Source organism: Petaurus breviceps, unplaced genomic scaffold, assembly GCF_028583685.1.
Source record: "Petaurus breviceps papuanus isolate PSGF00001 unplaced genomic scaffold, PetGlider_PUasm1.0 189, whole genome shotgun sequence".
In the NCBI taxonomy this organism is placed as follows: Eukaryota; Metazoa; Chordata; class Mammalia; order Diprotodontia; family Petauridae; genus Petaurus; species Petaurus breviceps.
In genome coordinates, this window is record NW_027185809.1 from 51,814,683 (window position 1) to 51,842,005 (window position 27,323).

The following is a 27,323-nucleotide window of genomic DNA, read 5'->3' on the forward strand; positions in this document are numbered from 1 at the left end:
TAAAGTTGCTATGAAAATAATATTACAAGTTCAGCTAAAATAGTATTAGAGTCCCAAGACTGGAAGAAACCTCAGAGAGACCATCTAAATCTTAGCAAAACATGAAATCAATATGACTTTAAAGCATATCTTGCAGTTGAGTTTTATTCCTGTAAAAAATTTCTATTAATTTTTTAAAATCTTTTAAAATTTTATTTAATATTATTTATCCCCCAAATAACATGAGACATTATTCCAATGTAGTTAAGACTACTAAAAGTACTTTTAAAAAAATTTAGTTTACATTGTTAATTTCTGAACCTTAGAAAAAGGTGATTAGAGTTCAAATATTGTGGGACTATGATATCTTATACATCTGATGTTGAAATCATCATGGATTTAATCACAAAGCAATAACTAGAGTTATGCTTCCCAGCCTTGTGCAAGGTACTCGAAGTGAAAAAAATTGTTTCTAAGTAAGGGCAAAAATCAAATCACTGAAGTCTATGAGAGCCATTTCATGTGTATTTAGCAAGCATTGATTTACCAGCTGTGGATATGCCAGTTCTGAATTTGTAATGACTTCAGTTTTTATAAAGATATTTTTAAAACATTTCTACCATTTTCTCTAGGAAAATTTACTGTGTGTAAGCCATTGTCAGACTTTAGTTTGGTGCCAATTTGCTGAAATGAATAAGAAAGTTACATTTTGAAATAACTTCATTTTCCTTAGCAAAATAGATAATAGCATATTATCATATTATCATTATTCATATGAAACTAAAAGGGTGAACTGGGATGGGCAAGGTGGAGAGGAGAATGAGAATATAAAGAATAAAGATCTTTCACTTACCAAAAAAAAAAAAAAAACAAAAAAAACTACCACATCATACTGTACCTTATGGCCTTACCAAGTTGATACAGAAAGCCCTGGAAATAATAATTGTTTAAAATAAAATCCTTGGTCTTATGTGAAGTCCACATTCATCTCTGTGATTTATCTGAATATTATTTTGAATATCTGGCAGTGAACAGGTTACCAACATGATTAAGTACTATAGCAAGTATATCGAGTTAATCTTTCTGTTAAGATTCTAAGCATTTCAGCAATTTTGATTTATCTTGGGGTTAGCACCATTTCTTGATCATGCAAAGTCTTATTGTATTCTTGAGTTACTTCATATAGTATTTCCTCAGCATTCAAATCTTCAGTGTGGCATATGTATGCATTTCCAGACAAATAAGCTGCAATTAAAAAAAAATACAAAAATAAGTTGTCAGAGGAAAAAATGCTAATATACTCAGGGTATTTAAATTTTGATGAGGCTCTAAAATTCCGTGGGGTTCTAAAAGAATGTGAATAGTAGCCACTTTTAAGTCATGTTTGCATATTTGTAATATTAGCCAAATAGAATCCATAAGGGAATTCTAGTTTTTCCTACCATATTTCACGTTAGACATAAAATCATCATTCTGACTTCTCACTATGAAATAATTGCTCAAAGTCACACTATAAACTCAACTTTTGAAGGTAGTCTCATAAGCTTTAGTAAATATTTCCCTGTAGTATTTTCATTAAAGACATTCTACTCCTTCCTAATCCTTTTCTGAGTAGGGAAAGATACCAACCTGCAGTCATCCCCTCCAGCACTAACAACATGTCGATCACCACTTGTAAACCGAATATTGGTCAAATGTGCAGAGTGACCTAAGAACCTTTTGTGTTTTGCCTGAATAATAGGGAGAAAAAGAAAATCATAGTGAAAATGATACATCAGGACAAATTTTCTTTAGGAGACAAACTAAAACTCATCAAAGATCTGCTAGAAAAGCCATCTTGAAGTAACTGTGACTCTCTGGTAGGTCTTAGATGTGGCTTTGACATTTTCCCTACTGCATAAGATCTGGCTGGACTTAGATACAAAAGTGTGCTTCGTTTTATGGTAAAGTATAAGTTAAATTTAAGTTTCCAGGCAAAGATAGTTACACTATTATTTTATGAAAAAACTAATCTTGCCCACTATATGGAAGAGGGCAAACCATACTTAGAATCTGATAACCATCTTGTCTCAAAAAGGATGTCATTATACGGCAATCAAACATTTATTAAGTATCTATTATCTATAAAATATCTATTATTAGGGAACCAAATAGGAATTCGTGAATGAAACAACCCTTACTTTGCAAGGAGTGCTTATGTTCTAATTGGAATGGGAAGCTAGTACTTAAATGTATGTATATATATGTACATGCATATACAAATGTAAACAAAATTTTTTTAAATTGTACACACTAAATTTTAAAGCTTCTTTGTTCATACTCATGGTGTTAGGTAATAGGTGCCCTAACAAATTTGGAAAATTCAGGGAAATCTGGTAAGCATATAGGGAAAAGTTTTAAATATTTCCAAATGACAAAGTATTGTGCAGCTCTTGACTTCCTTAGGACCTGAATTACAGATATTATTTATGAATGACCACCATGGAACATTTGCCCCAGGAACTGCCCTAATTTTCCCCCTCTGTTTTTAACTTCTGAAATTTATCTTTCCACTTAATAGATGCCATGCAAACAATTTTTTCAATGAAAAAATGCTATTTAGGTTCCAAATAAGTGACATTAACTTGGAATGCAATGCATTCTTTTAAAGTCATTAGGGCCTTGCCTGTATCACTTTTTAATTTAAGAAATGAGTGTTTATTTAAAATGAAAGTTATTCTAGATTGTAGAGTTAAAAAAAAAGTTTCTTGACCTAAAGGAAGTTAACTTATTTTACGTACAGATCATTTTTTTTTTAAGCAATTGGGGTTAAGTAACTTGCTCAAGGTTACACAGCCAGTTATTTTGTGTGGGTGTTGAGTATCTCAGGCCAGAACCGATCCCAGGTCTCCCGACTCTGGGGCCGGTACTCTTACTGTGCCACCTGGCCGCCCCGTGTACAAATCATTTTTTTTTTAAATTACTTTGGAGTGAACCAGTACAATAAAACCAAATACTAAACAGAATATATACTTACAAATTTTTCTGGACATGGAAAATCAAATAGCTTGACCATGCCAAAGTCATCTCCAGTTACAAGACTGATTCCTGAATGAGACACACAGGCACAATTGACATCAGCTTTCTCACTGTGTCTTGACCATATTCCAACTACTTCATCTCCTAGAATGCTGTAGGGGATTGTGGAAGAACAGAAAAAAAAAAGTCACTGTGTCCACTGGAAAATCCTGGATTTTACTGAAAAAGAGCATGTTTTAATGATAAGTTTAAGATTTTGAACAAGACTTATAAAGAAAACTCATAGAATATACAATTAAAAGGGAAAGTCATTAGTAATAAATAGAATACCTATCAGGGAAGTATAAGGAAAAAAATAAATTAAGGCAAGGGATAACTCATATGTGAACTAATGGTAACTGTGAGAATGGTTGGTTTATATTTTTCTGTAATTATACATTAAATTGTTAAGGGCCAATGGATTTTTCAAAATCAAGGGGATACTTAAAAGACTTTAAGACATAATTCTTTTAAAAGATTAAGTAGATATTTGTACTAACAACTATGGAAGTTAGTAGTTCCGTTTTCCCAAAGCAATAATACATGATAGCGATTTTGTGGCACCTTTTAATCCTATACAGTTACAAAAAAGAAAATAAACAACGAAAAGAAACCTTTATAAACATGACTCACACTAGGAAAAAAACCTATTATCAGAGTGTATATAACAAAGGTGAACCTGCAGTTCTCATCTGTCTAGAATTTCTGTATGAATATGCAGTTGTAATTTCTGCAATTTTTTGCTCATGTTTCTAAAATAGAATATTGAGAATATGCTGAAAATTCACCATACTGACTTGTATTCACATAAGACCTTTCTTTGCAACAATTTAAGCATAACTGTAAAGTCTTGAGAGAAAAGTAGCAGCTGCTATAAACAAAACACAGTCATCCATCTATTTCCAAGTTAAAGCTGCCACTGGAAATCTGTGATGACTATTCATATTTCTGAAGTTAAGAAAAAGCCCAAATTGTCAGTGCTTTGGTTTTTGTATTTTTTTTTTTAAAATGAGATGATATAGTTAAAACTAGCCGCTATCAGTGAAATTTATTCATTGTTCCCTTCTTAATTGCATAGGAAGAGCTTAGCAGGCTGTTGGCTGGCATTTCTTGAAAACCCCTTGGAGAAAGAAATATCACTGACATAAAACTGACTGGCCATTGTTTTTGTTTTGCTTCAGACAGCTCTTGCCTTTATATATAGAGTTGTTCAGAAAAGTGATCCTCTTAGCTAAATTAGCCACTTTCAGAAAGCTCTCATGAACCCATGAAACATTTACCTAGTCCACGTAGCCCAAGTTATTCTGTCAATGGCAGACTGATCCATCAGCTGTTTTCCTGAAGGCACTTCATAGACATGCCGTTTATATGAACCAGTGGAGACCTTTCATTATGATTAAAAAGGGACAAGATTTCAATTACGCCAGAGACTGCCAAGTCACAAGTTTATATATGCTATACTATGTACATATAGTAGTAATACTGCCACTTAATTTGCATTTCCAAAGTAAATCAAACATGACCACTATAAACACAAGTTTTTCCCAAGGAAATAAAAATGGGGAGAAGTGACCAATGAAAATGTCAGGATACAGAAATAATGAAGTTAAAATGAAATAGTTTAAAGGCCAAATTTAAGTGTACCTAAATTAAAGCACTACAGCTCTTATCAGTACTCTGATAAGCTGTTTATAGGTACTATACCTGAAGATAACAGCTGTCAGCAGAAAAGTCCATTTGAATAACAAAGCTTGGGATGTCTTTGCAGTAGCTGATTCTGTTAAGGGTAGGGCCCAATGTTAGGTCGTAAAAATCCACTGCATTCTCACTAGAACCCACAGCTAAGTATCTGGAGTCTGGACTAAACCTGAATATATAAGGAAAAACACTGAAACATGCAAAAAACAAAAGTATAGTGTATTTGAAATAGTTCAAAGATTTAAAAGCATGGACTTTTTCCATTCTCGACCAAAGGTATGTATTTTCTAAGTTATGGCAAACACTTGGCTATATTAGTTTTAGTTGACAATAATAGCATAAGCTGTCAAATTAATTAGCTCTCCTTTTGTAAACTGTACTAGTCTCTACTGGAAGGCTGCAAGCTAACTTTTGTAACTGAAAATCCCACTTTTAGTTATGAGCAGCTTTTTCAGAATGCAGTTGTCTAAGTCATCAATGTATGTGTATCACTTATTTTCAGTGCCAATTATGTAGCATTCAGATCACTGTATTCTCTGAATTCTGTAGGCATATTCCTTTTTCCTAGGCTCCTAGGACTATGGATCTGAGGAATGTAGGGGGTGATACTTTTCTTAACTTTATCTTTTGCTTTTTTTTTTGGAGGGGGGAAGGCTGGGCAATTGGGGTTAAGTGACTTGCCCAAGGTCACACGGCTAGTGTCAAGTGACTGAGGTCAAATTTGAACTCAGGTCCTCCTGACCCCAGGGCCAGTGCTCACTGCACCAACTAGCTGCCCCATTTTCTTAACTTTATAACAAAAACCACCAACAGACTACTTGGCATCAGATAAATGGGATATCAGAAAACTAGAAACAATAATACTTTTTCTAGTATGATTATAACAACTTACATTTATAGTTTTCATTATGGTTTTCAAAGTGTTTTTCATGTGTATTTCCATTCTTACACCAGTACTAGGATGTGGGAAGTCAGTCAACCAGCATTTATTAAGCACCTACTTTGACCTAGGAACCATGCTTAAATAAAGGATGAGGATGCAAAGAAGGGCAAAAAATAGTCCCTGCTCTCAAGGAGCTCACTAGTGAGGGAGATAATGTGCAAATCAGCTACGTACAAACAATAGTGCATACAAAATGAGCAGGAGAAGGGCACTAGCCAACTGCACAGATAAGGAAATGGATGGTTAAAAAGGTTCAGTGGCTGCCTGCCCATGAATGCTCAGCCAGTAAATGCCTAGAATCCAGTTTTCTTATATCTCACAACCTGGTGTTCTCCCTACTACAGGTACATCTCATCTTTATTGTGCTTTGCAGATATTGGGTTTTTTTGTGTTTTTTTATTTTTATTTTTACAAACTGAAGGTTTGGCAACCCTGGTTGAGTGAGTCTTATTGCTGCTCATGTCTACTCATGTCTCTGTGTCACATTTTGGTAATTCTCGCATATTTTAAACTTTTTTCATTATTATTTCTGTTAATGGTGATCTGTGACCAGTGATCTTTGATTTTACTCTGGTAATTGTTTTTAGGGTGCCATGATGGTGAACTTAATGTTTGTTTAATGACTGCTCCACTGACTGGCTGTTCTTCCATCTCTCTGTGTCTTCTTGGGCCTCTTTATTCCCCAAGACATAACAATATGGAAGAATATCACATAGACTTAGTTGATAAAGCAGCAGCAGTGTTTTAGATGGCCAACTCCAATTTTGAAAGATGTTGCACTATGAGTTGGCTGGTTGTTGTCCTTCATTCTCGAATAGGACCAAAATGACACCCCTATGCTACAGTCAAGCTTCAGTGTGTCCAGCTGTGGCTGTTGAGATCAGCACGAACTTGGGGTGCTCTACCCCAGGCCTGGCACAAACAGTCCATGTGCACATTTGGGAGGATTCTGTAAATTTGCGCCTCCTGTGTTTCCTTTGAGCTGTTTCAATTCTGCTTTGCTCATAGAGCACAGCACCTTCTCTGATGTGGGCATGCCATGCTGAGCCAGTGTGTTCCATGTTACACAATCAGTTCCAAAGTTCTTAAGAGAGACCTTGAGAGTGTCCTTGTATCACTTCTTCTGACCTCCATGTGAACGCTTGCCCTGTGTGAGTTCTCCATGAAAGTCTTTTTGTTAAGTGTACATTTTGCATTTCAACAATGGCAGTTTAGCTCCAGTAAGGACCTCAATGTCTGGTACCTTATCCTGCCAGGTGATCTTCAGAATCTTCCTAAGACAATTCAAAGGAAAGTGATTCAGTTTTCTGGCATGGCGCTGGTAGACTTGTCCAGGTTTCACAGGCACAGCACGATGAAGTCAGCACACTGTCTCTGTAGACCTTCAGTTTGGTAGTCAGTCTAATATCTCTTCTCTCCCAAACTTTGCTTTGGAGCCTCCCAGACACTGAGCTAGCTCTGGCAATGCATGCATCAACCTTGTTATCAATGTGTACGTCCCTGGAAAGTACACTGCCAAGGTAAGTGAACTTATTCACAGTGCTCAAAACTTCATTTGCTGTAACCGAAGGTTCCACATATGCATGGTGTGGTAGTGGCTGATGGAGCACTGTATTTCCTTGGTGTTAATTGTTAGGCCAAAATTAGCACGAGCAGCAGAGAACTGATCCATGCTTTGTTGCATCTGAGCTTCAGAGACTGCACTGAGTGCACAATACTCTGCAAACAGAAAATCACGCACCAACACTCCCTCCACTTTGGTCTTGCTTGTAGACTTTTTTTTTTAAAGCAATTGGGGTTAAGTAACTTGCTCAAGGTTACACGGCCAGGTGTTTCGGGGTGTGGTGCTGAGTATCAGAGCCCGGATTCGATCCCAGGTCATCCTGACACTGGGGCCGGTGCTCTTACTCGCTGAGCCACCTGGCCACCCCTTGCTCATAGCCTTTTCAAGTTAAAGAATTTAGCATCAATGTGGTAGCTGACCTTGATGCTGTGTTCATCCTCACTGAAAGCATGGGTAAAATGCTATCAAACAGTATTGCCTGCTAAAGAAATATTTCATGAAAGGAAGAGTCAATCAGTGTGACAAACTTCCTTATTTTAAGAAACTTCCACAGCCAGCCCAAGTCTTCGGCAACCACCACCTCTATCAGTCAATAGACAACAATACTGAGATAAGACCCTCCACCAGCAAGCTAAAGCTCAGATGATGGTTAGCATATTTTAGCAATAGAGTATTTTTAAGGTATGTATATCATTTTTTAGACATGAAACTAGTGCACACTTAATAGACTACAGTATAGTGTAAACATAACTTTTATATGTACTGGGAAACCAAAAAAATATTGCTTCACTGCTGATTCCAATGTGGTATCTCTGAGGTATGCCTGTATATCAAATAATCACACATTAATATAGTGCCTCAAAGTTTTCAAAGTGCCTTCCCCCACAAAACCCAATTTAGGTGAGTATTTCAAGTAACATCCACATTTTTCAGAGGAGGAAACTGAAGCTATAAAAGCCCATGTTAAGAAAATACATAAATATAAATAGTGTTTAGGAGATACAAATGTCATTAAGAACAGTGATTAAAGTGAGCATAAGAATTTGTTTGTACCATGTTAATGTTTGTACCGATAATAAGACACTGTCTATTAATTTTTTTGGACAGAAAAACACCAGAGGGCTTATTTTCAGGGGAGGGCTTATTTTAATGAACATTGACAGCAATTTTAATAAACAGGTAAATGTGAACAAAAAAATGTACCTTTATTCAATAAACAAATCACCGGGGAAGAACAGGATGACGCGCTCACTGCTGCAGCTCTGATTGGATGCAGCTCGGAGCGCGGTGTGCGTTTCACCCGGGGGGGGTGGGGATGGTGCATACAGAGGGTACCGTAAAGTAGCGTGTAGCGCAGGGGATCACCTTCACTACAGTAGCAATCTCAATAGGGCTTATTTTAGGGGGAGGGCTTATTTTAGAGGAATCTTACACAGTAAGGGGAGGGCTTATTTTCGGGATAGGTCTTATTATCGGGGAAACACGGTATCTGTTTAATGTCACTGTTCCCTGACACTTCTGTTCTCTGTGGATCATCAAGGCCTACCCATACCTATCAGTTGACTGGGTACTTAAACTTTTCTTTATAATTAAGAACACTAACAAGTCAGGACACCTGGGCTCAAATTCTAACTCATGCTAGCTGTGTGACCAAGGTCAAGTGACTTAATCACTCTAATTCTCAGTTTTTCATGTATAACATGGTGCTAAGATATAGCACACTAAATCCTTCATAGTCCTATTGGGACTAACAAGTCTATTTAAATGTGTTGCTATTGGGGTGGCTAGGTGGCACAGTGGTAGCACTGGCCCTGGAGTCAGGAGGACCCGAGTTCAAATCTGGCCTCAGACACTTAAAACAAAAACTAGCTGTGTGACCTTGGGCAAGTCACTTAACCCCAACTGCCCTCACCCCCAAAAAAGGCAAAAAAATTGTGTCGCTATGATTATGTGACACAACTAGAAGCAAAGGGGCACTGAAATAAAAAACGGCTGCTCTTCATTTAATTTGCCTTCTCTGCTTCTGAGGCTGAAGAAGGAAGAGTGTAGGAAAATGCCTGTCCTGCTCCTTCATCTCCAGACTTTTTTTAACATTCATTTTTTTGTTCTCTCCCTTCAGGCCTTCCCACACCCAGTGAGAAGTCAAAGCAATAAGATACCCATTATACATGTGAAGTCATGCAGAACATTTCCGCATTAGCAATGTTGCTAAAAAAGCAAGAAAAAGTAAAGTGAAAAAATATGCTTCACTCTGTACTCATAGCTCATCGGTTGTTCCTCTGGAGGTGGACACCATTTTTCATCATGTCATCTTAAGATTGCTTGGTTCCACTATGATATTCCTTCTCTACTGCCAAGCTTTTCTGAAGGCTGGGAACTTGAACTTTAGGCAATTTTTTCAATCTTTTTAACTAAAACACATTAAAGCATATTTAAGGACACAGCTAACTTTTTACAGGTTATTTTCACAATGCAAATATACATTCCTCAGGGGAGAGACCTATGATGACAACAGAATAATAAATCTTTGTATCATTCACCGCATCCAACAAAAACCTCTTTAATGACTGTAGAAGGGTAGGAACAAATGTCCATATCAAGAACAGTGCAAAAATAATGCCATCAGTATTGGTCAGATGATTAAGAAGAGTATTTCACAACTTAAGGCAAAAGTGAGTAACCATATCACTCGAAGAAAATTGTGATTGGAGGGAAGGGTTATTTCTCATAGGGAAAGTACAGAAATGGAGGCTCTTCAATTTAGAGAAAAAAAGAAAGGCAGATGAGTAATTTAATAGATGTCTTTGATATCTGGATGACAGAAGCAGGACAAAAGTGATGACTTCCTGTCAGTGATGGTTTATATACTAAGAATCTCCCAGCAGTGAAGTTTGTTCCATCCTGAAATTAATTCCCATGGTGGATGGTAGAATAATTTACTGTAGTGGATTTTTAAAAGGGGACAGAGTATAACTGAAATAATTTGGGTGTGTGAAAGGTAGAGGAAGATGGTGGTATAAGATCTGCTTCATAAAACACTACAGACAAAAATGAGTTTTCAGAAGACTTGGTGTGTGTGCAACCCATTTTAATCAGCTCATTCCAAAAGGTTTTAAAAATGAAATTAGAAGGAGACCAATAAACAGATGAAAAATGGAGCAGAAAATCTGTCAGCATTTTTTGTAACAAAAGTATTTTTCAGGGGTGATGGTGTGGAATTACCACTTTGATCTTATGTCAGTTTCTAGATGTGCTACATGAGGAAGAAGAAACTAATTTTTTGTGACATTGCTTTTTGCTCAGCCCTATGGTAGGTAAAAACATTATCATGCCTTTTTATAGATCCATGTATATGCAGAATACACAGGGAGAAATAGCGAAATGTTCAAGAGATAGACTAAAATTTTTAAAATTAGAACTTGAACATTTGCAAAGATGAAGGCTGAGTGGCAACAAGCTGAAAATTTATAAACCCATGAACGATAGGTCACTATGGACTTCCTTACCAGATCCTAGAACATAAGTAGAAGGAATTTCTTAAAGCTTGGGAGAGTAAGTTTCAGTCCAAATAAGAGGAATTATTACATATATAAGCAAAGCCATGTTAAGAAACTCTCTACTTCCAAGAAGTTGAAAACATAATTGGAGCTTAAAGAAATTTTTAATAAATACATGAAGGGTAGATATAAAATACTAAATAGGATAGTTTAAAAGGCTCAGAGACATATCACATTTGGACATAATTTCTGGAGGTTGACATCACAAAGAACAAAACTGTTCCCCTATAATATATTTCTTAGTGTTAGTGTCAGAAACAGAATTCTGGGCTGTCTGGATTAGTGTGACTTTTTTATGTTCATACCTGATGTCTTGGATGGCGCATCTCCTATCTCTTTTCTTTCCCCATATTTTTAGAGAAGTCACCAGTAAAATGATAAATTCTCCATTTTTCATGCCAATAGCTACCATGTCCCCTTCAGGACTGTAGCACACAGTACGGGCAGCGTGACCCAAATTGACTTTATTTAGCATCTTCTACATGAGAACAGAAAAGTCATAGAGGATTCAAATTAGATATCGTGTACAAATCAGTTTTCCCAAAGGCTATCAACTACTCAATATAATTTCTGAGAAAATAATTTCCTTAATTATTAACAAATGCAGAATTGTTGTGCCAATGCTTACAAACAGTAACAGCTTTCTAAATTATTTGTACTTACTTTATCAGCAATATCCCAGAGTCTCACTGTGCCATCTTCTGCAGCAGAAAGGAAAAAATCTCTTGAAGGATGTGCTGCAAGTCCCCAGATTGGTCCATCCATATGACCATTAACTAAAATGTTACACACTGCATTTTTCTCTCCTACTTCAATTATTTCAGCATTCTTAGTCCCAACTAGTATCTTTCCCTGAAACATAGGTAAAAATGTTACATTTTCTGTTATATATTGTCTTTTTAAAAACAAAAATGACTACTGATTCACAATCAGGAAGATATGTGGCTTTGAATTCCAGAGATATAGTCTATGGTCACTGTGTACAGCATTTCTTTCTGTGATCAGCTAAATGGTTATAATGCTATTTAACATGCTCTAACCAACTGAGCCATATGGCTTCTGAACCCAAGTCTACTTAATTAATGTTGGGAGTAAGTTCAAGAAAACAAGCCAAAGTAAACATAGACAGATAAGGTGAGGAGGAAAACTTTCTACCTTGTTGCAGTGATACAAGGGTACTACATATAACTGCAGAATCAAAGATGGCAGAATAAAGGAAGTAGCAGAGAAGAAAGGGCAAGTAAATTAGTCTCAGTGACAAGTGCAGCAATGGGTAAGAAAATTACAACAAAAATTGCTCTCTAATCCCTATAAAACCTAATAAATGTAAGTAAAAAAAAAATCTTACTTTGCCTCTGCACACAGAACGAACACAATCTGTAATTTGTCCTGTCTCTAGTCTGAAAGCACGGCATCGCCTCAGCTCCTGGTCCCAAAGCTTAACTGCTCCTCCTTCTTTTGACCTAAGTAAACAATAACCCAAACTCAAACAATAGGCTAAATATCAGTTGTAAAACTGGATATAACTATCTTAATTAAAATAAAAAGGATGTGAAATGTATCCCTATTTCAAATCAGATTCTTCTGATATTTTAAAATCAGTCTCTGTCCAAAAAAAAATTCAATGTAAAAATAATTTCATTTTGAGTAATGTCAATTTTAAGGTAATATATCCTTTTCCTCCATATTCCCAATATATAATAGACAATCATTTATCATTTATATCTTTAAAAATTCCAGCCCAGATTATTAACATCAATATTAATAGCTCACATTTGTATAAATATGAAAGTTTACAAAGTACTTTTCTCATAACACTGTAAGGTAGGTAATGCAAATATCATTATCCTTTCTTTACAGACAAAAGAAGTGAAGCACAATAAGGTGAAGTGAGTTGTCCAGAATCACACAGTCATTGCCAGTATCTGAATCTAGGTCTTTTGAATACAAGTCTCACACTTTCCCCACTAACCAAACTAAACTGTAGTATCTACCTACTTGTTCCATGGACAGCAAGTAGACCAGTTTGACAATAATTAAGAATTCATGTAGAGGGTAGAAGAATATGAAACTGAAAAGGAAGAGGTTAAGCTTACAGGCCTGAAAGGAGTAGAAAGAGCTTAAGGGACTAAATTACATATCCTTCTGATATTAGGAATAGGCAGAATGGGACAGGGGAACTTCCTTAGGAAGGGTAAGGATACTTCTGAACCTCTAAGAGTCAAAGCAGCCCAAGGAAGCCTTCTAATTCTAAAGCTATCATTGTTTAGAATTCCTGTTCACTTTATTTTTTATCTATTTTAAGCAACTGGAGTTAAGTAACTTGCCCAAGGTTACACAGCCAGTTATTTTGTGTGGTTGCTAAGTATCAGAGCCCAGATTCGATCCCAGGTCATCCCGACTCTGGGGCCAGTGCTCTTACTCACTGCACCACCTGGCCACCCCCACTTTATTTTTAGATACAGACTAGCTAAGAATAATGTTTTAAACTGACCTGAAAGTTAGACACTGTGAAAAATGAAAAGTCATTAAATACATTCCAAAAATAATGTTAAGAGACTGTAGCCATTTTCCTCATCACTGTCATTATCACATGCACTTCCTATGTGTTTATTATGTGCCAGGCACTGGTGATAGAGAGAAAGGCAAAAACATGGTCCCTGCCCTCAAAAAGTTCACATTTTAGTGGAAGAAACATTATATAACCTACTATGTAGAGCTAGGGTCCAATTAATTCAAGTTTGAATCATTCAAAATTCAATTTAGTGATTTAATACTACAAAATACCAGATCATATTTAATACTGGCCAAAATTCAGTTAATGTAACATGTCCAAGGCAGACATCTGTGGGTTTTTAACCTGCTATGTCAGTCTTCACTTACCTAATGTCATGTGCTGCTTGTATATTATATTATCAACAGCTGTGTTATATTTTTTAAAAGCCCTTAACAAAGTGGACAAAAGGAAGAATACTTTAAATGGAAACATTACCAGGACAAAAAAAAAGAGATTGCCTAGAGATCTCCTTCCAAATTATTACCCTAAATTATTACACTATAACAAAAATTTGATGGAATTTAAATGGCATGAATGTGAAATGAGATATAGGAATGCCTGAATCTAAACTAGAGAATATTACAAAACACACAGATGAAATAAAAGAAAAAGGCAGTACTGCAGTAGCTTTTTGTGGTTTGTAACTACAAGGAAGAGAAATGTTCCAGTGATAGAAATGGAGTATCTTTTAGCTATATCTATTAAAATAAACAGTGTATTCCTCTTAGCAAAGCAGCCATTGGTAAAAAGCTTCAAGTTTATTTAAGACAATGAAAGAAAAAGGAAATGAAGTAGCTAGAGAAGAAATTTTTATTGCAAATGTTAGTTAGATCTCTTTAAAATTGAGTTTAATTACATAATTTAAAAATTATCAGAGAGATGGTCAGTGCAAATGAGAATGCAGCAACTAAATATCCTGATGATCAGTGAAAAATAATCAAAGAAGGTAGATACGTTGATTAACAAATGCCTAATGCAGATGACACTTGCTTATTCTAGAAAAACATGCTTTACAGAACTTGGATGTCCAAGAAAAAAAAACAACCTGGATTTAAAGGATCTAAGGATCACCAAACACTTTTATTGGGAGGTAAGGCAGAAGAGGAGTTAAAATTAAAATCAATAATTGTGTATAACCATTGATTGGTTCTAGTTCTTTGGTGGTCATATAAGAAAGCTGCTTTTGAAGAATGGTTTTCAAAGTCCAACTGTTGAAAAATATTTTAAGGGCAATAACACTGCAATTAAAGTACTGCTAATTTTAGATAATGCTCCAGGTCATGTAACTATACTTGGTTTACTGTAGGAAAATGTGAGCATCCAAATTCACTGAGCTGTAGATAAAGTATTCTGTACCTAGCAGAGGAAGGGGTAGGGAACCTGCAGCCTGGAAGGCACATGTGGCCTTGTAGGCCCTCAACTGTGGCCCGAAAACTGAATCCAAACCTCACAGAACAAATCCCCTTAATAAAAGGATTTGTTTTGTAAAACTTGGATTCAGTCAAAAGGTGGCACCCAAGGACTCAGAAGGCCACACATGGCCTCAGGGCCACAGGTTCCCCACCCCTGTCCCAGGGTATATATGAAGACTTGAAAAGAAGACAGTTCGATCTACATTGCTAAATATTTTAATTAATGATAATTTTTGTCATATTGTTAGTACAGGACTATTTTTAGGTTCCGTATTCAATGCTCCCTGGTAGTCAACTGTAATGCTCATCTCCAATACAAGAATACTCATTATCCCTTAATCCTACTCTTAACTCTGTGAAAGCTCCTAACTTCCTTTCTGTACCAGGCTTCAATGCTTAAGGTAAACTGTAATCTAACTATGTACCCACAGCAGCAGTTGTGTAATTATCACAGGAAATCTCCACCCCACCCCCAATCTCTATATCTGTTGTGCCCCTGCCCCTTGCCCCATGGCGCTAAACTCACCTCTTCCCTTTTCATTTTGGGAGGGACAGAGTGAGCTGCACAGGATAAGCTACCATGGAGGGGTCATGATCTATACCACATATCTAATTCCATTTCACATTAACTCATTTTTGCTTCTACAGACTTTTCTACCTTTACCCCACCATCCTCCACACCTGTGGTCCCCTCCTCTGACTAGTGAGTTTCTGTCTAAATACACTATTTTAGGAAGTTCCTAGCCCTTCATGCTCACTGCTCTACGGGCTCAACTCCCAAGTCTTGACCTTGCCCCCTCAAAGGTATCCCTCTCCATTCATTACCAGCTAATTTTATGTGTGGTCTTCTCTCATTAGAATGTAAGCTCCTTCATGTAGGGTTTGTCTTTTTAAATTGTATTTGCATTCCCAGGATTTAGCATAGTACCTGGCACAAAGTTCCCACCAAAAACCAATTCTCTTCCAAATTTTCGTAATTCTGTAAGGGGTGGATGCCACCATCCTTCTAATCACCCAGGTTAACAACTCAGGTGTCATCCTCAATTCTTCACTTTCACTGACTCCACATATGCAAGCAATTGTCAAAAATTTCCTGTTTCCGCAGTGAGTAGATCGCCGGCCCGGAGTCAGGAGGACCTGAGTTTGGTTCGGGCCTCAGACACTTAACACCCATCCAAAAAAACTAGCCGTGTAACCTTGGGCAAGTTACTTAACCCCAATTGCCCTCCAAAAGGCAAAAATAAACAAATAAATAAATTTCCAATTTCTATCTCCATAACATCTCTTACATCCACTTTTTTCTCTCCACTCACATAGCCATCAGGACCTCATCCCATCTTGGCGGCATTATTACAATGAGCTCCCTGCTTCAAATCTCTCCCCACTTTGGTCTACATTCCACACTAGCCAAAGAAATTTTTAGTCAGTCAAGTCACACTCTCTCCCTCCCTAAATTCCAGTGGCTATTACCTCTAGAATCAAATATAAACTCCTCTGTATGTCATTTAAGGCCCTTTATAAACTGTTCCCAAATTACCTTTCCAGCCTCATTTTATACATTATTCCATTCTTGTACCCAGCCAAACTTGCCTTCTTGTGGTTCCTCACACTCATACAAGAAAAAAAAAATCTAAACAGGAATAGGAAATTAAGGTATCAGATCAATTATTACACAGATCCATGAAAAGTAAGAAGTATAGATTTTTCTGAAAACTTTCTGCTGAGTTAGAATCAAGGACAGTTCACTTTTGCTTATTATTTTTGTATAATGTATGATTATCTACAAATACACATGGTTTTTGCTAAAAAGTTTTCTTGTTCACTAAATGTTGTAACCAGTTATTATTTGATTGTTATATTGTACAGTTTGTAAAAAAGTATCTAAAAATTCATCTCTTTGGTTAGATGTCAATCTAGTTAATTGTTTAATTAGTAATAATTATTATTTATGACTCTGCCTACCTACTAAGGAATACACAGGGATTATAATAATGAAAAATATTCAATCGCATTATTCTCAAGAGCAAAAATTACCATTAATTTTTCAAAATATTGTTCATTTTTATCTCATACTTATGATAATGTTCAAAGTACCTTAGTACAAGAGTACTGTACATAATTTATAAATAAATATAAACATATTGGAGTATGGGTTAAAAAGTTATTTACTGATAGAAATTAATGATTAAAAAAGTTTGTAGACCACTAGCCTACATCATCACAGATCATATAGATCTGACAAATTTATCTCAAACAAAATGGTAACAGCATATAATTATTAAAACATTTTAAAATATGCGTTCACTAGAGGAAATTTCTCTGCAAAGATTTCTGCTAGGGCGTGGCTAGGTGGCACAGTGAATAGAGCACCAGCCCTAGAGTCAGGAGGACCTGAATTCAAATCCAACCTCAGACACTTAACATTTACTAGCCGTGTGACCTTGGGCAAGTCATTTAACCCCAACTGCCCTGCCTTTCCCACTCCAAAAAAAAAAAAAGGCAAAAAGAAATGTTTATGCTAGGTGTGTGAAAGAAGCTTACTACTTGTGGAATTGGATTATAGTTAAAATGATCATGACTCACATTTTATGATATGTAAGACTTAACAAAAGTTTTTCCTCTAAAACTGTGAGATAAGTAGTATATTATTTCCATTTTATACATGAAAGTTTTTCTTGTAATTCAGAGTTTAAGGGCTAGGCTCTGGGCCATCTTGCTAGTAAGAACTGGGGATTTGAACTGTTATTTGAACACAGGCCTCTAAGTTCAACGCTCTAAAGATCTTACCTATTACAGAGTCACTAGAGTTAAAATTAAATTATACTAGGGAAAAATTTGAAGAGATAATAAAGATAAGAAATGATGAAGAGAAGGAAGAGAAGTATGTGAAAAGAAAAAACTGACATGGTTTAAAAGCATAAAATAGAGTGATTTATAAAGCTAAATAGGTGGCAACTTCATAAATATTCATATTTATTCAAGTGGAGTTTCCACTTAGTTGATGATTCTAGTTAAAATTGCAAATAAGAAAAAAAGATACTTACGGTCTTTCTTTGCCACCTGTGACTATAAGCCCATCTCTAAGGGTTGTGTACATCGCAAAGACAGGTCCATTATGAGCTTTGGCCACAACACGACATAGAACATGGTCTTTCCACACACAGACATCTCCACTGATGGCACCTGTAAATGTCAAGTTATTCTGAAAGGGGAAAAATACACTCATCAAAAGATTTAAATGAGGAAAGTAATGGATGCAAGCAATTATAATATAAAGCATATGACTTCTCAGTGCAAACAATGATTATCTAGTTTATAAATTACTGCTGCCTATCATATCTCCCCACCCACCTCTTTTTTGTTAGAATTTATTTCAGAGCTTGAAGAAACAGAGCAACAACTCAGTGCTGTTATTTTCAATAGATTTGATAAAAGATATAATCAGAGAAGTGATTGAAACTAATCGCTAAAATCATGTTAGAAGAATTTTCTGGATTTAGTTACCGTTTTCAACATTTTTACAGATCCATGATTTTATCACTATGGGTTCCCACACTGAAGCAAATCACAATCCGTCAATGCCTTAGTGAATAGTCTTGAGTTGTGATAAAAAAAAAAATCACATGTTGACCCGCTTCTTGTGAGCCTCAAATGAAATTATGTTCAGTGCTTTGTAAACTTCAAAGTGCTATATAAATGTCAGTTATTTTATTATTAGATTAGCCACCAAGAATTTAAGATAACAATAATAAAAATATTCCATTAATCAGTCACCCCAAATTAGAAAGTTAAATTTTATTTTATTTTTTTTAAAGCAATCGGGGTTAAGTAACTTGCTCAAGGTTACACGGCCAGTTATTTCTGGGTGTGGTGCTGAGTATCTGAGCCTAGATTTGATCCCCAGGTCATCCTGACACTGGAGCCGGTGCTCTTACTCGCTGTACTACCTGGCCATCCCAAAGTTAAATTTTATTAACATATTTGAATTTTTTTTTTTGCCTTTTGGAGGGCAATTGGGGTTAAGTAACTTTCCCAAGGTTACACGGCTAGTTTTTTTGTGTGGGTGCTAAGTGTCTGAGGCTGGAACGGAACTCCGATCCTCCTGACTCCAGGGCCAGCGCTTTACTCACTGTGCCACCTAGCCGCCCCAACATATTGGAATCTTAATAGTTGATTAAAATGCCAAATTGTGCTCTAGAACAAGCTAGAAGCTTACTGATGATCTATGAAAAGGATAAAATAAAGTAACTGCTCATAGCATCACTACTCTGTATAGCATAGTTGTTTCTCTTTTCTTTTGAGGTCTGTTCTCCCTTTACCTCCCATGAACACAGGGGGTCCTGTGTCCAAAGCACATCTAATCTCATGTAGAGATATAAGTAGTATGCTACCTTCTCTATTCCTCATGTAATTTCCCCCTAAATCTTCTCGATGCATATTTACAATGTCAGTTCCATACACTCTCTATTCATAGGACAAAATAAAAACTCCTTAGACTGGTATTTTAGGCTCTCTGCAATCTGGCTCTAATCAACCTTTCCAGGCTCATTTCACACTTCTTTCCTTCACACGTTCTACATTCTAGTCAGACCACTAGCTATTCTCTGATGCTATCCTGTCTTCTGCTTTCATTTATTCACAGGGCATTCCTCAGAAAGAGAAAGTACTTTTTATTATCTCTTCCTGTTGACATTCTCTTCCTTTAAGACCTAACTCAATCGTGAGCTATTTCCTTCATGAGGTCTTGCCTTATCTCCCAACAGAAAGCTAACTCCCCCTTCTCGAAATTTTCTTAGAGCACCATATCTGGACCTCTCTTTCACCTTGCTCATATTCTAGCTCATGCTTATTTCTTGTACACATCTTATCTATTTCCTGCATGAGCATGCACAGTAGTATAGTATCTCCTCCAGAGCCAGTATTATTTTTTTATCTTTGTATCCCCACACAAATTACAGTGACTTATACTAAATAAGGAGGAACACTTAACTAAACATTCATTGAACTAAAGTGAGGCTACAAAAGTCACATGGCTGCTCTTCGTTATTAAAAAATGCCTAAAACACAAACCCAAAACCTAAAAAATGAAGGAAATCCTAAATACTTTAAGTCTTTAAGTCACAAACTATCTTTCTTGTAGGAGCACAGGAATGGTTTGCGGCTCCTTAACATTGAGAGCCACTTTTCAGGAATTTGAAAAAGAGCTGAAAGAAGATTTTGGGAGATCTGGATGCCTATTTGTTCTGTCCCTTGTTGTAATTTTAAGTAAGTCACTGGTCTTCCATACGTGGAGATAAATACTCTGCGATTAATGGTGATGTATAAGAGTGACAATCAAATTTATAATTCACATTTATAGGGTGCTTTAACACCAAGTGCTTTTCTCACAACAGCCCTGTGCTATAGACACAGTTCAAAGATTCTTAAACACATTTTAAAGAGGAGGAAAGGAAGCTCCAAAAAGGCTTGGACCTATTCACCCAACTGAGTAAATAGCTGAGGTGGGAAATAAAGGTCCTCTTGATTCAAAGTTTTATCCAGTACTCTGCCCTGATACTTAAATAAGCTACTGTTATTACCTTCTCTCCTATTAAGATTCCCCATTTTTGACAATAGGAACATTAGGGAAAGAGTCAGGGAGGTCTTATGCAAAGACATAAGCATATTTTATGGTTAAGAGATTATATAAGACTGTATAATAATGGCTCATTTGATTTAGAGAAATACACAACATACAAAGTTACAAACAATGGTTAAATTGATACACACACAAATACACACACGTGCACCCACTTTTTAAAAGTTCAATTACAATACGTACTGCTCCAAAAGCTACAGCTAGCATCGTCTGCATCCGGGCATCTTCTATTGTACTCAGTAGTCCCTTCTTACTAAGAAGAGCTCTTCCAGCTAAGGTCCAGAATCTGACATGTTTTACTCCTACTGAAACAAACTGAGTATCTGAATCTGGTCTGAATTCTGCTACAAAAATTCGTTGGTTATGTCCTGCTCTGCTTGCAATTTTGGCACCTAGTAACAACAAACAACAACAAAAATTCTATAAAGGGATCAAGTCTAAAATCCTCAAATAAAACTCATAGTTTTTAAAAGCTTAATCTTATTTATTGATACTGTTTGCTTTACAACACACTTTTTTCTTAAATCCATCTCCCTCTCACACACAAACTATTCTTTGTAGTAAAGATTAAAAAAGAGAAAAAAAGGCAGCTCAATAAAATAAATGTATCTAATGGGTCTGCCAGTATATGTGATATTCTATATCTGCAATAACTCATCTCTGCAATGAAGGGAAGCTCATTTTTGCACTGTTCTCCAAGGTGAAGGCTCCTTGTTCTTTGTTCTTCTTGTTTACATCATTATTAATCATTGCATGTTATTTTCCTGGTTCTGCTTATTTCATTCTGCACCAGTTCATATACATCTTCCTATGCTTTTCTGGAGTCTATTTGTCATTTTACTTACAGCAATACCTCACTACATTTATATAACACAATTTGTGTGGCCATTCCCCATTGGGCACCCAATTTGTTTCCAGTTCTTTACTATCACAAAAAGTGCTGCTATGCTTATTTTGAGGTATATGGTACCTTTATTTATACCTATGACCTCTTTAGGAGTATGCCTAGTACCTAATAGTGGGTACACATTTTAGCCACTTTTTAAAAAGCAAAATTACAAACTACTTTTTAACAATGGTTGGATTAATTTATATCTCCATCAAAAATCTATGTCAATATACTTGTTTTCCAGTAGACCTGGCCACACTGATTATTCCCAACTTTGCCAATCAGCTGGTTGTGAGGTAAAACCTCAGAAACATATTGATTATATTTCTTATTATTACTGATGTGCTAAAATCTTTTAGGTGGTTGATAAGAGTTTTCATTTTTTTTAGAACTATTGCTTATTTCTTTTTTTTCTTTTTGGAGGGCAATTGGGGTGAAGTAACTTGCCCAAGGTCACATGGCTAGGTTTTTCTTTGTGTGTGTGTGTGTGTGTGTTAAATGTCTGAAGCCAAATCTGAACTCAGGTCCTCCTGACTCTGGAGCCATCACTCTACTCACTGCGCCACCTAGCCGCCCCTTAAGACCTATTTTTTCATATGCTTTTGCCTCAAATATTAGAGAATGGTTTGTGGTCTCATGTGTTTAAGTTAATTACTTGTCAGATTCCTATCACATGTTATGAGATTCTTATTAGAAATAGTATTGCAAAGAATTTTCCCTAATTGATGATTTCCTTTAGGCATTTCAATTCTGTGAAATCATTTGTATTTTATTTTCTGTAATCTCTTCTGTCCCTTGTTTGATAGCATTGTCTCATAACCATATTCTCTTCTCATTTTTAAAAATCATTTAACCTTTCATTCAGGTTGCACAACCATTTTGAGCTTATTGTGCTATGTGGTGTAAAATGCTCTTTTAAAACTGATTTCTGTCAAATTGTTTTCCAGTTTTCCTAGTAGTTTTCACTGAATAGATCATTTTCCCCAAGCAATTTATAGTCTTAAGTTACTGGCTTGGAACATTTCTGATTTGAATTGTTCTAATGACCTATAAAGGTGATTAAACCAATTTCAAGCCTAGTATTCTTTTTGTTATCCCCTATCAGGGTGATTATGTATGGCTCACTTAGCTGTAGGATCTCAGCATATCTTCTCAGATTTATTCTACCCATGATCTTCATTATTCAAACATGTAAGTTTTTTTTTTAAAGCAATTGGGGTTAAGTAACTTGCTCAAGGTTACATGGCCAGTTATTTCTGGGTGTGGTGCTAAGTATCTGAGCCCGGATTCGATCCCAGGTCATCCTGACTCTGGGGCCGGTGCTCTTACCATGTAAGTTCTTGCAAAGCAAGCACCGTAACATTTTTTTTCTTTAACCGTGAAGCCCCTATGCAAGTATATTTCACTTTATATCATAATGTTCCCCAGAAGTTTTATATAAACAGAAATTTAGTAAATTAAAACAATTTCTGCAATGACTTTTCATTATTATCCTGAGATAATTTATTTTCATTTTTATTTCTATTGGCAGTGATTTTAAATACTTTATTCATCCCTCCCCAATTTTTTTGGAGAATCAGTTATCTACAAACACATTATTGAAAGGAATTATCTGGCAAATCATTTTTAACATAAAAACTGTTTCTTTAAATGATAAGTCACATTTTCTTTTTAAAAATTATTCTCATAAATAATGATTAAGATTTTGGTTTATTGGCTTTTCTTAAAATAATGCTGGAATAAATATGCAGAGAGTAGACACTATATATATTGGTTATTTGTAACAAAATGGAAAATCATGAAATTAATATAAACACCACATAAAATTCATTCTGAATTGTATTATCTATAAACACAACTTAAAAAGAAAAATCTTTTTTTTTTTTTACCTTCTTGCCACTTCCAAATGGTAATGGTATGTTCTGGGTCCAGACCCACAGAAAGCAACAGTTTGCCAGTAGCACTAAAGCTGACAGAACATACACCTTTTGAATGGTAACATCGTAATATAGACAAAGTTTGCTTATTAATTGCATCCCAGATGTGTATAGAAGGAGCTGTAGCTAAACAACAAAATGAGGAAACAAGTCTGTTATAGATTTATTACAAATGCTGTTTCAGTTTCTACAAATAGATGTAATCTCTGAAATGTGAAACAAAATGAAACTAAGGATATCATCTCTCTTAGAGATAATACAAAACATTTACAATTTAAAATACTAAAGAAAATAGTAACATAATGTGAGGATACAGGATGTGCCACAAGTTTTAGTGGTTTTAAACTTACACAGTTAACAGACACTGCTCAAGGTAATGTTTTTATGTATTTATTCAATTTGTATATTATAACATGGCTATTTACTTACATTTTACACCATAACTCTAAAACTCCTTAAACCCAAAACAAAATATATTCTTGGGGCTGTACAATTAAGATGGATAAGATAAGAGAAACTAAAAAGACTGACTGAAGGTTATATTTTATTGCCATTAAAGATTGTTGAATGCTAGCTATACTAATGTATAGTCATGCTTTTCTGCTGCTTACTCTTTTTCCTTTAAATATTTAAATAACAGCCCCAGTGTTGGGCTATTAAAATTTTTTAAAATAACTATTCTTCTGAACACAATAACTATTTTTACACATTGAAAACATTCATTCTCCACAAGTCCCCCATTTGTAATATCCAAATGAATTTTGAAAAATACATCTAGTAGCTAATTTAACAGTCCCAGAAAGTGATGGAATAAAATGAGCTTAGATACAGACAAAATACATACAGAGTAGACAGAAGGTACCCTCAGAGGGGAAGGCATGAGTATGTAATGTAAAGTAACTAGAAAAAGCCTCTTGGAGGAGGTAGAAATTAGGCTGTTTTTTAAAAATACTCTTCATTTTATTTTAAAATATATTTTACTGATGACTCTTCCAAATAACTTTTCAGATTTAAACACAGGTTCACAAAGCGGGCGATACTGCCCCTTGGGGGACACTGGAACAAGGGCGGGGCAGTAGTTGCCTCAGGTGCAACTAGGGGATGTTGAATAAAATAAAGGGGCAGTGGAAGCATAGGAAAAGAAGATAAGAAAATTTTGAAAAATCATTCATACATGTTTTCATCTGTTGTGTAACAGAGTTAAAGTTGAAAAGATTACTATATTTTCAAAATAAACACACAAAATGCAAGTTATAACCAGGCAGTGGTCAATTGACTGACAGGTCTTAACAAACAAGTGTTGGTAGGTGATCACGTGGGGGATTATTAGGAAGTCCAGTATGCATTGGCAGGAATATGTGTGTATAATGACTTGTTTACAATATGATACTATATCGTTACATGATACAATATTGTGTCATCAAAATTTCAATGCAGAAAACTCCACAAATTTAAATAAATTATTAAATTTAAAGTGTCATTTCAAAAAATATACAAAACATATTTTTTGAAGTGACCCAGTTAAAAAAAATCATTAAAGGATTAAAAAAAGTAGATTTTGGGGCGCGGGGGGGGGAGGCACTGAGTAATCTTTTTTTAAGGGGCCAGTAGGCCAAATAAGCTTGGGAACCTCTGTACCAATTCACAACTTCACCACCAATTAGAGTATTAATACACCTGTTTTGCCACAGATCCTTAAATATCTGTCATTTTCATTTCTTGTCAACTTTACCAATCTGAAAGGTGTAAGGTGAAACCTCAGTACTGTTTTAATTTCTCTAATCATTAATATTTTGAAGGATTTTTTCATGTGACTGTTGATAGACTGGATTTCTTCCTCAGAAAACTTCCTGCTCATATCCTTTGACTTTTGTCAACTGGGGAATGGTTTACCCTTTTTTTTACACTTTTAAATTTGAATCAATTCCTTGTATGTCCAATAAAATGCATTCTGGGGAGCAATTTGTAACTAAATTGCATATCCTCTGACCCCAACTAGGTAAAAAAGATCAATGAAAGTCAGATGGACAAAAATATTTACAATAGTTCTTTATGTGATGGCAAGTAACTAAAAGCAAAAGAGGGCGTTTATCAGTTGTGGAATGGTTGAAAGATTATGATATATGAATGTAATTATGGTGTATGAATGTAATACTATTATGTTGTAAGGATTGGTGACAGTGACCTTCAGAAAATCCTAGGAAGATTCATATTAATTGATGAAGAAGTGAGCAGAAACAAGAGACCGCTTTATACAATAACAACCTTGTAAAGACAACTTTGGAAGACTTCAGAACTGTGATCAATGAAAATGACTAACAATAATTCCAGTGGATTGTTGATGAAGCATGCTGCCCAACGCCTGACAGAGAGGTGATGGACTCAGGGAGCAAACTGAAGCATGTACTTTTAGGATATGGTCAATATAAAGAATTAGTCTTGCTTGATTATGCATCTGTTATAATGCTTTTGGTTTTCTTTTATTCTCATAAAATTTTTTATAGAAGGTAGATTTGAATCAATCAAAGCATTCATTAGGTACTTAATATGTGCCAAGCACATAATATTTTAGTGATGAAAATACCAAAGATAGTTCCTTCCCTCTGGAAGCTTACATTGATATTCTAACAGGGAAGACTACAAACATTGTCAATGGGCACTCTTGCTACAGAAAAACTGCTAGTGAGGGGTCATGGGGAAGGAGACTGACACGCTCCTTCCAGGAAAAATGGCATTGTTGATTTGGTCAGGGTTCTAAGTCAGAAGGGAGATGAAGGGTACACAATGGGTGTCAAGCAGCCGTCAAGACTGTTGAGAAGATCAAAAGGGCATAGAGAGTGAAATAAAGTAAAGCTGGAGTCTGCCCGAAATGGTGGGCCAGGTGAGATGGTGGCATATACACTGTGAGTAATTAATGTTCTCTTGGCCCCTTTTCTGAGAGTAATAGGAGGTTTCAGTTTCTATGTATTTACTATCTTCTACTCCTTAAGTTACCCTAAGAATACATCCCTCAGTGCCCTTAAAACTGTGTCCCTTCCAGCAGAGGAGTCTTCCTCTGTGTATACTTTGTACAATCCATCTTCTTTTCCCATTTTTTTTTCTTCAGTCTCATTTCTCCTTCTATAAGCACATCTGGGACATGACTGTTCTGCTGTTCTTAATGGGAAAAAAAAACTCACTGTAAAAATATGGGCAGGTTTCCTTCATCCATCCTTTTTCTCAATGTCTCATTATGGCATGGAGGTGACCCTGGACTCTTGAAGACTAATCCAGTGGGGAACAAGCTCTGGTTGCTTTTACCACACTAGAAAAGCTCAAGTGAAGTCTTGGCAGCAAACTCTGCTACCTGGGACTGAGCCTCACTAAGTTCAGAAAGGCTCATTGCCAGTTAATTAGCTGGCATTTGGGGAACCTATTTTTGGTCGTACAAAGTGGTCCTCAGGTGGGTGTCCACCTTCACCTCTGCAGTGTTAAGAGCAGAGTGATAGGAACAGGAGAAAGGATGCTAAGAATCATACAGTGGTCAGATCATCTATAAACACTGGCACTCAGCGTGGGATTGCTGTGTAATTACCAACACCAGAAAATGTTATTAAAGGAACTGAATAATACTAGTTTTGAAATTCTTATTAAAAATGAAACCAACAGACACTAATAATGTAAAACTGTTAATAGCTCACATTTAAATGGTGCATTATTCAGGTTAGTTCATTTGATTTTCACAACCCTGTAATGTAGGCATTATTACTATTCCCATTTTACAGATGACAAAACTGAGGTTCAAAGAGGTTAAATGATTTGCCTAAAAGCACAGAGTTAGTAAGTATCTGAGGCATAATTTTAACCCACGTCTTTGTTACTGAAAATCTAGGACTCTTATCAGTTATACCATGTTTTAAGGAAAGTTTGCAGTTTTCCTTGGACAGGCACATTAAAGTTGGTGCAGTTAGTTTTATTGTTTCTAAAGGCAACAAGAAACACTTTTTCATTAAACATTTGGTCATCTTGTACTATTAATAAACTCTTCAATACTCATGATATGTATTTGCAAAAAAGACCACCATGAAAATAATTACAGTTTGTGTGTCATCA

At 35.8% G+C, this 27,323-nt stretch overlaps 1 protein-coding gene across 4 annotated transcripts in view; it reads right to left on the bottom strand.

Moving 5' to 3' along the window:
• Positions 1-725: 725 nt before the first annotated feature.
• Positions 726-27,323, bottom strand: part of EML5 (EMAP like 5) — a 190,976-nt gene continuing 164,378 nt past the window's right edge. For 3 of the 4 annotated variants that reach the window (XM_069092388.1, XM_069092391.1, XM_069092390.1), the window contains 11 exons: positions 23,184-23,357; positions 20,589-20,797; positions 17,812-17,969; positions 12,147-12,261; positions 11,462-11,650; positions 11,104-11,276; positions 4,741-4,903; positions 4,317-4,420; positions 2,996-3,149; positions 1,609-1,709; positions 726-1,224 (listed from right to left, as the gene is read on the bottom strand). In XM_069092388.1, the coding sequence (XP_068948489.1) occupies positions 1,188-1,224; positions 1,609-1,709; positions 2,996-3,149; positions 4,317-4,420; positions 4,741-4,903; positions 11,104-11,276; positions 11,462-11,650; positions 12,147-12,261; positions 17,812-17,969; positions 20,589-20,797; positions 23,184-23,357 (1,577 nt within the window). In that variant the 3' untranslated portion in view covers positions 726-1,187. Of the gene's footprint in view, positions 1,225-1,608; positions 1,710-2,995; positions 3,150-4,316; positions 4,421-4,740; positions 4,904-11,103; positions 11,277-11,461; positions 11,651-12,146; positions 12,262-17,811; positions 17,970-20,588; positions 20,798-23,183; positions 23,358-27,323 lie in introns of those variants that run through there. The other variant, XM_069092392.1, reaches the window with a different exon arrangement.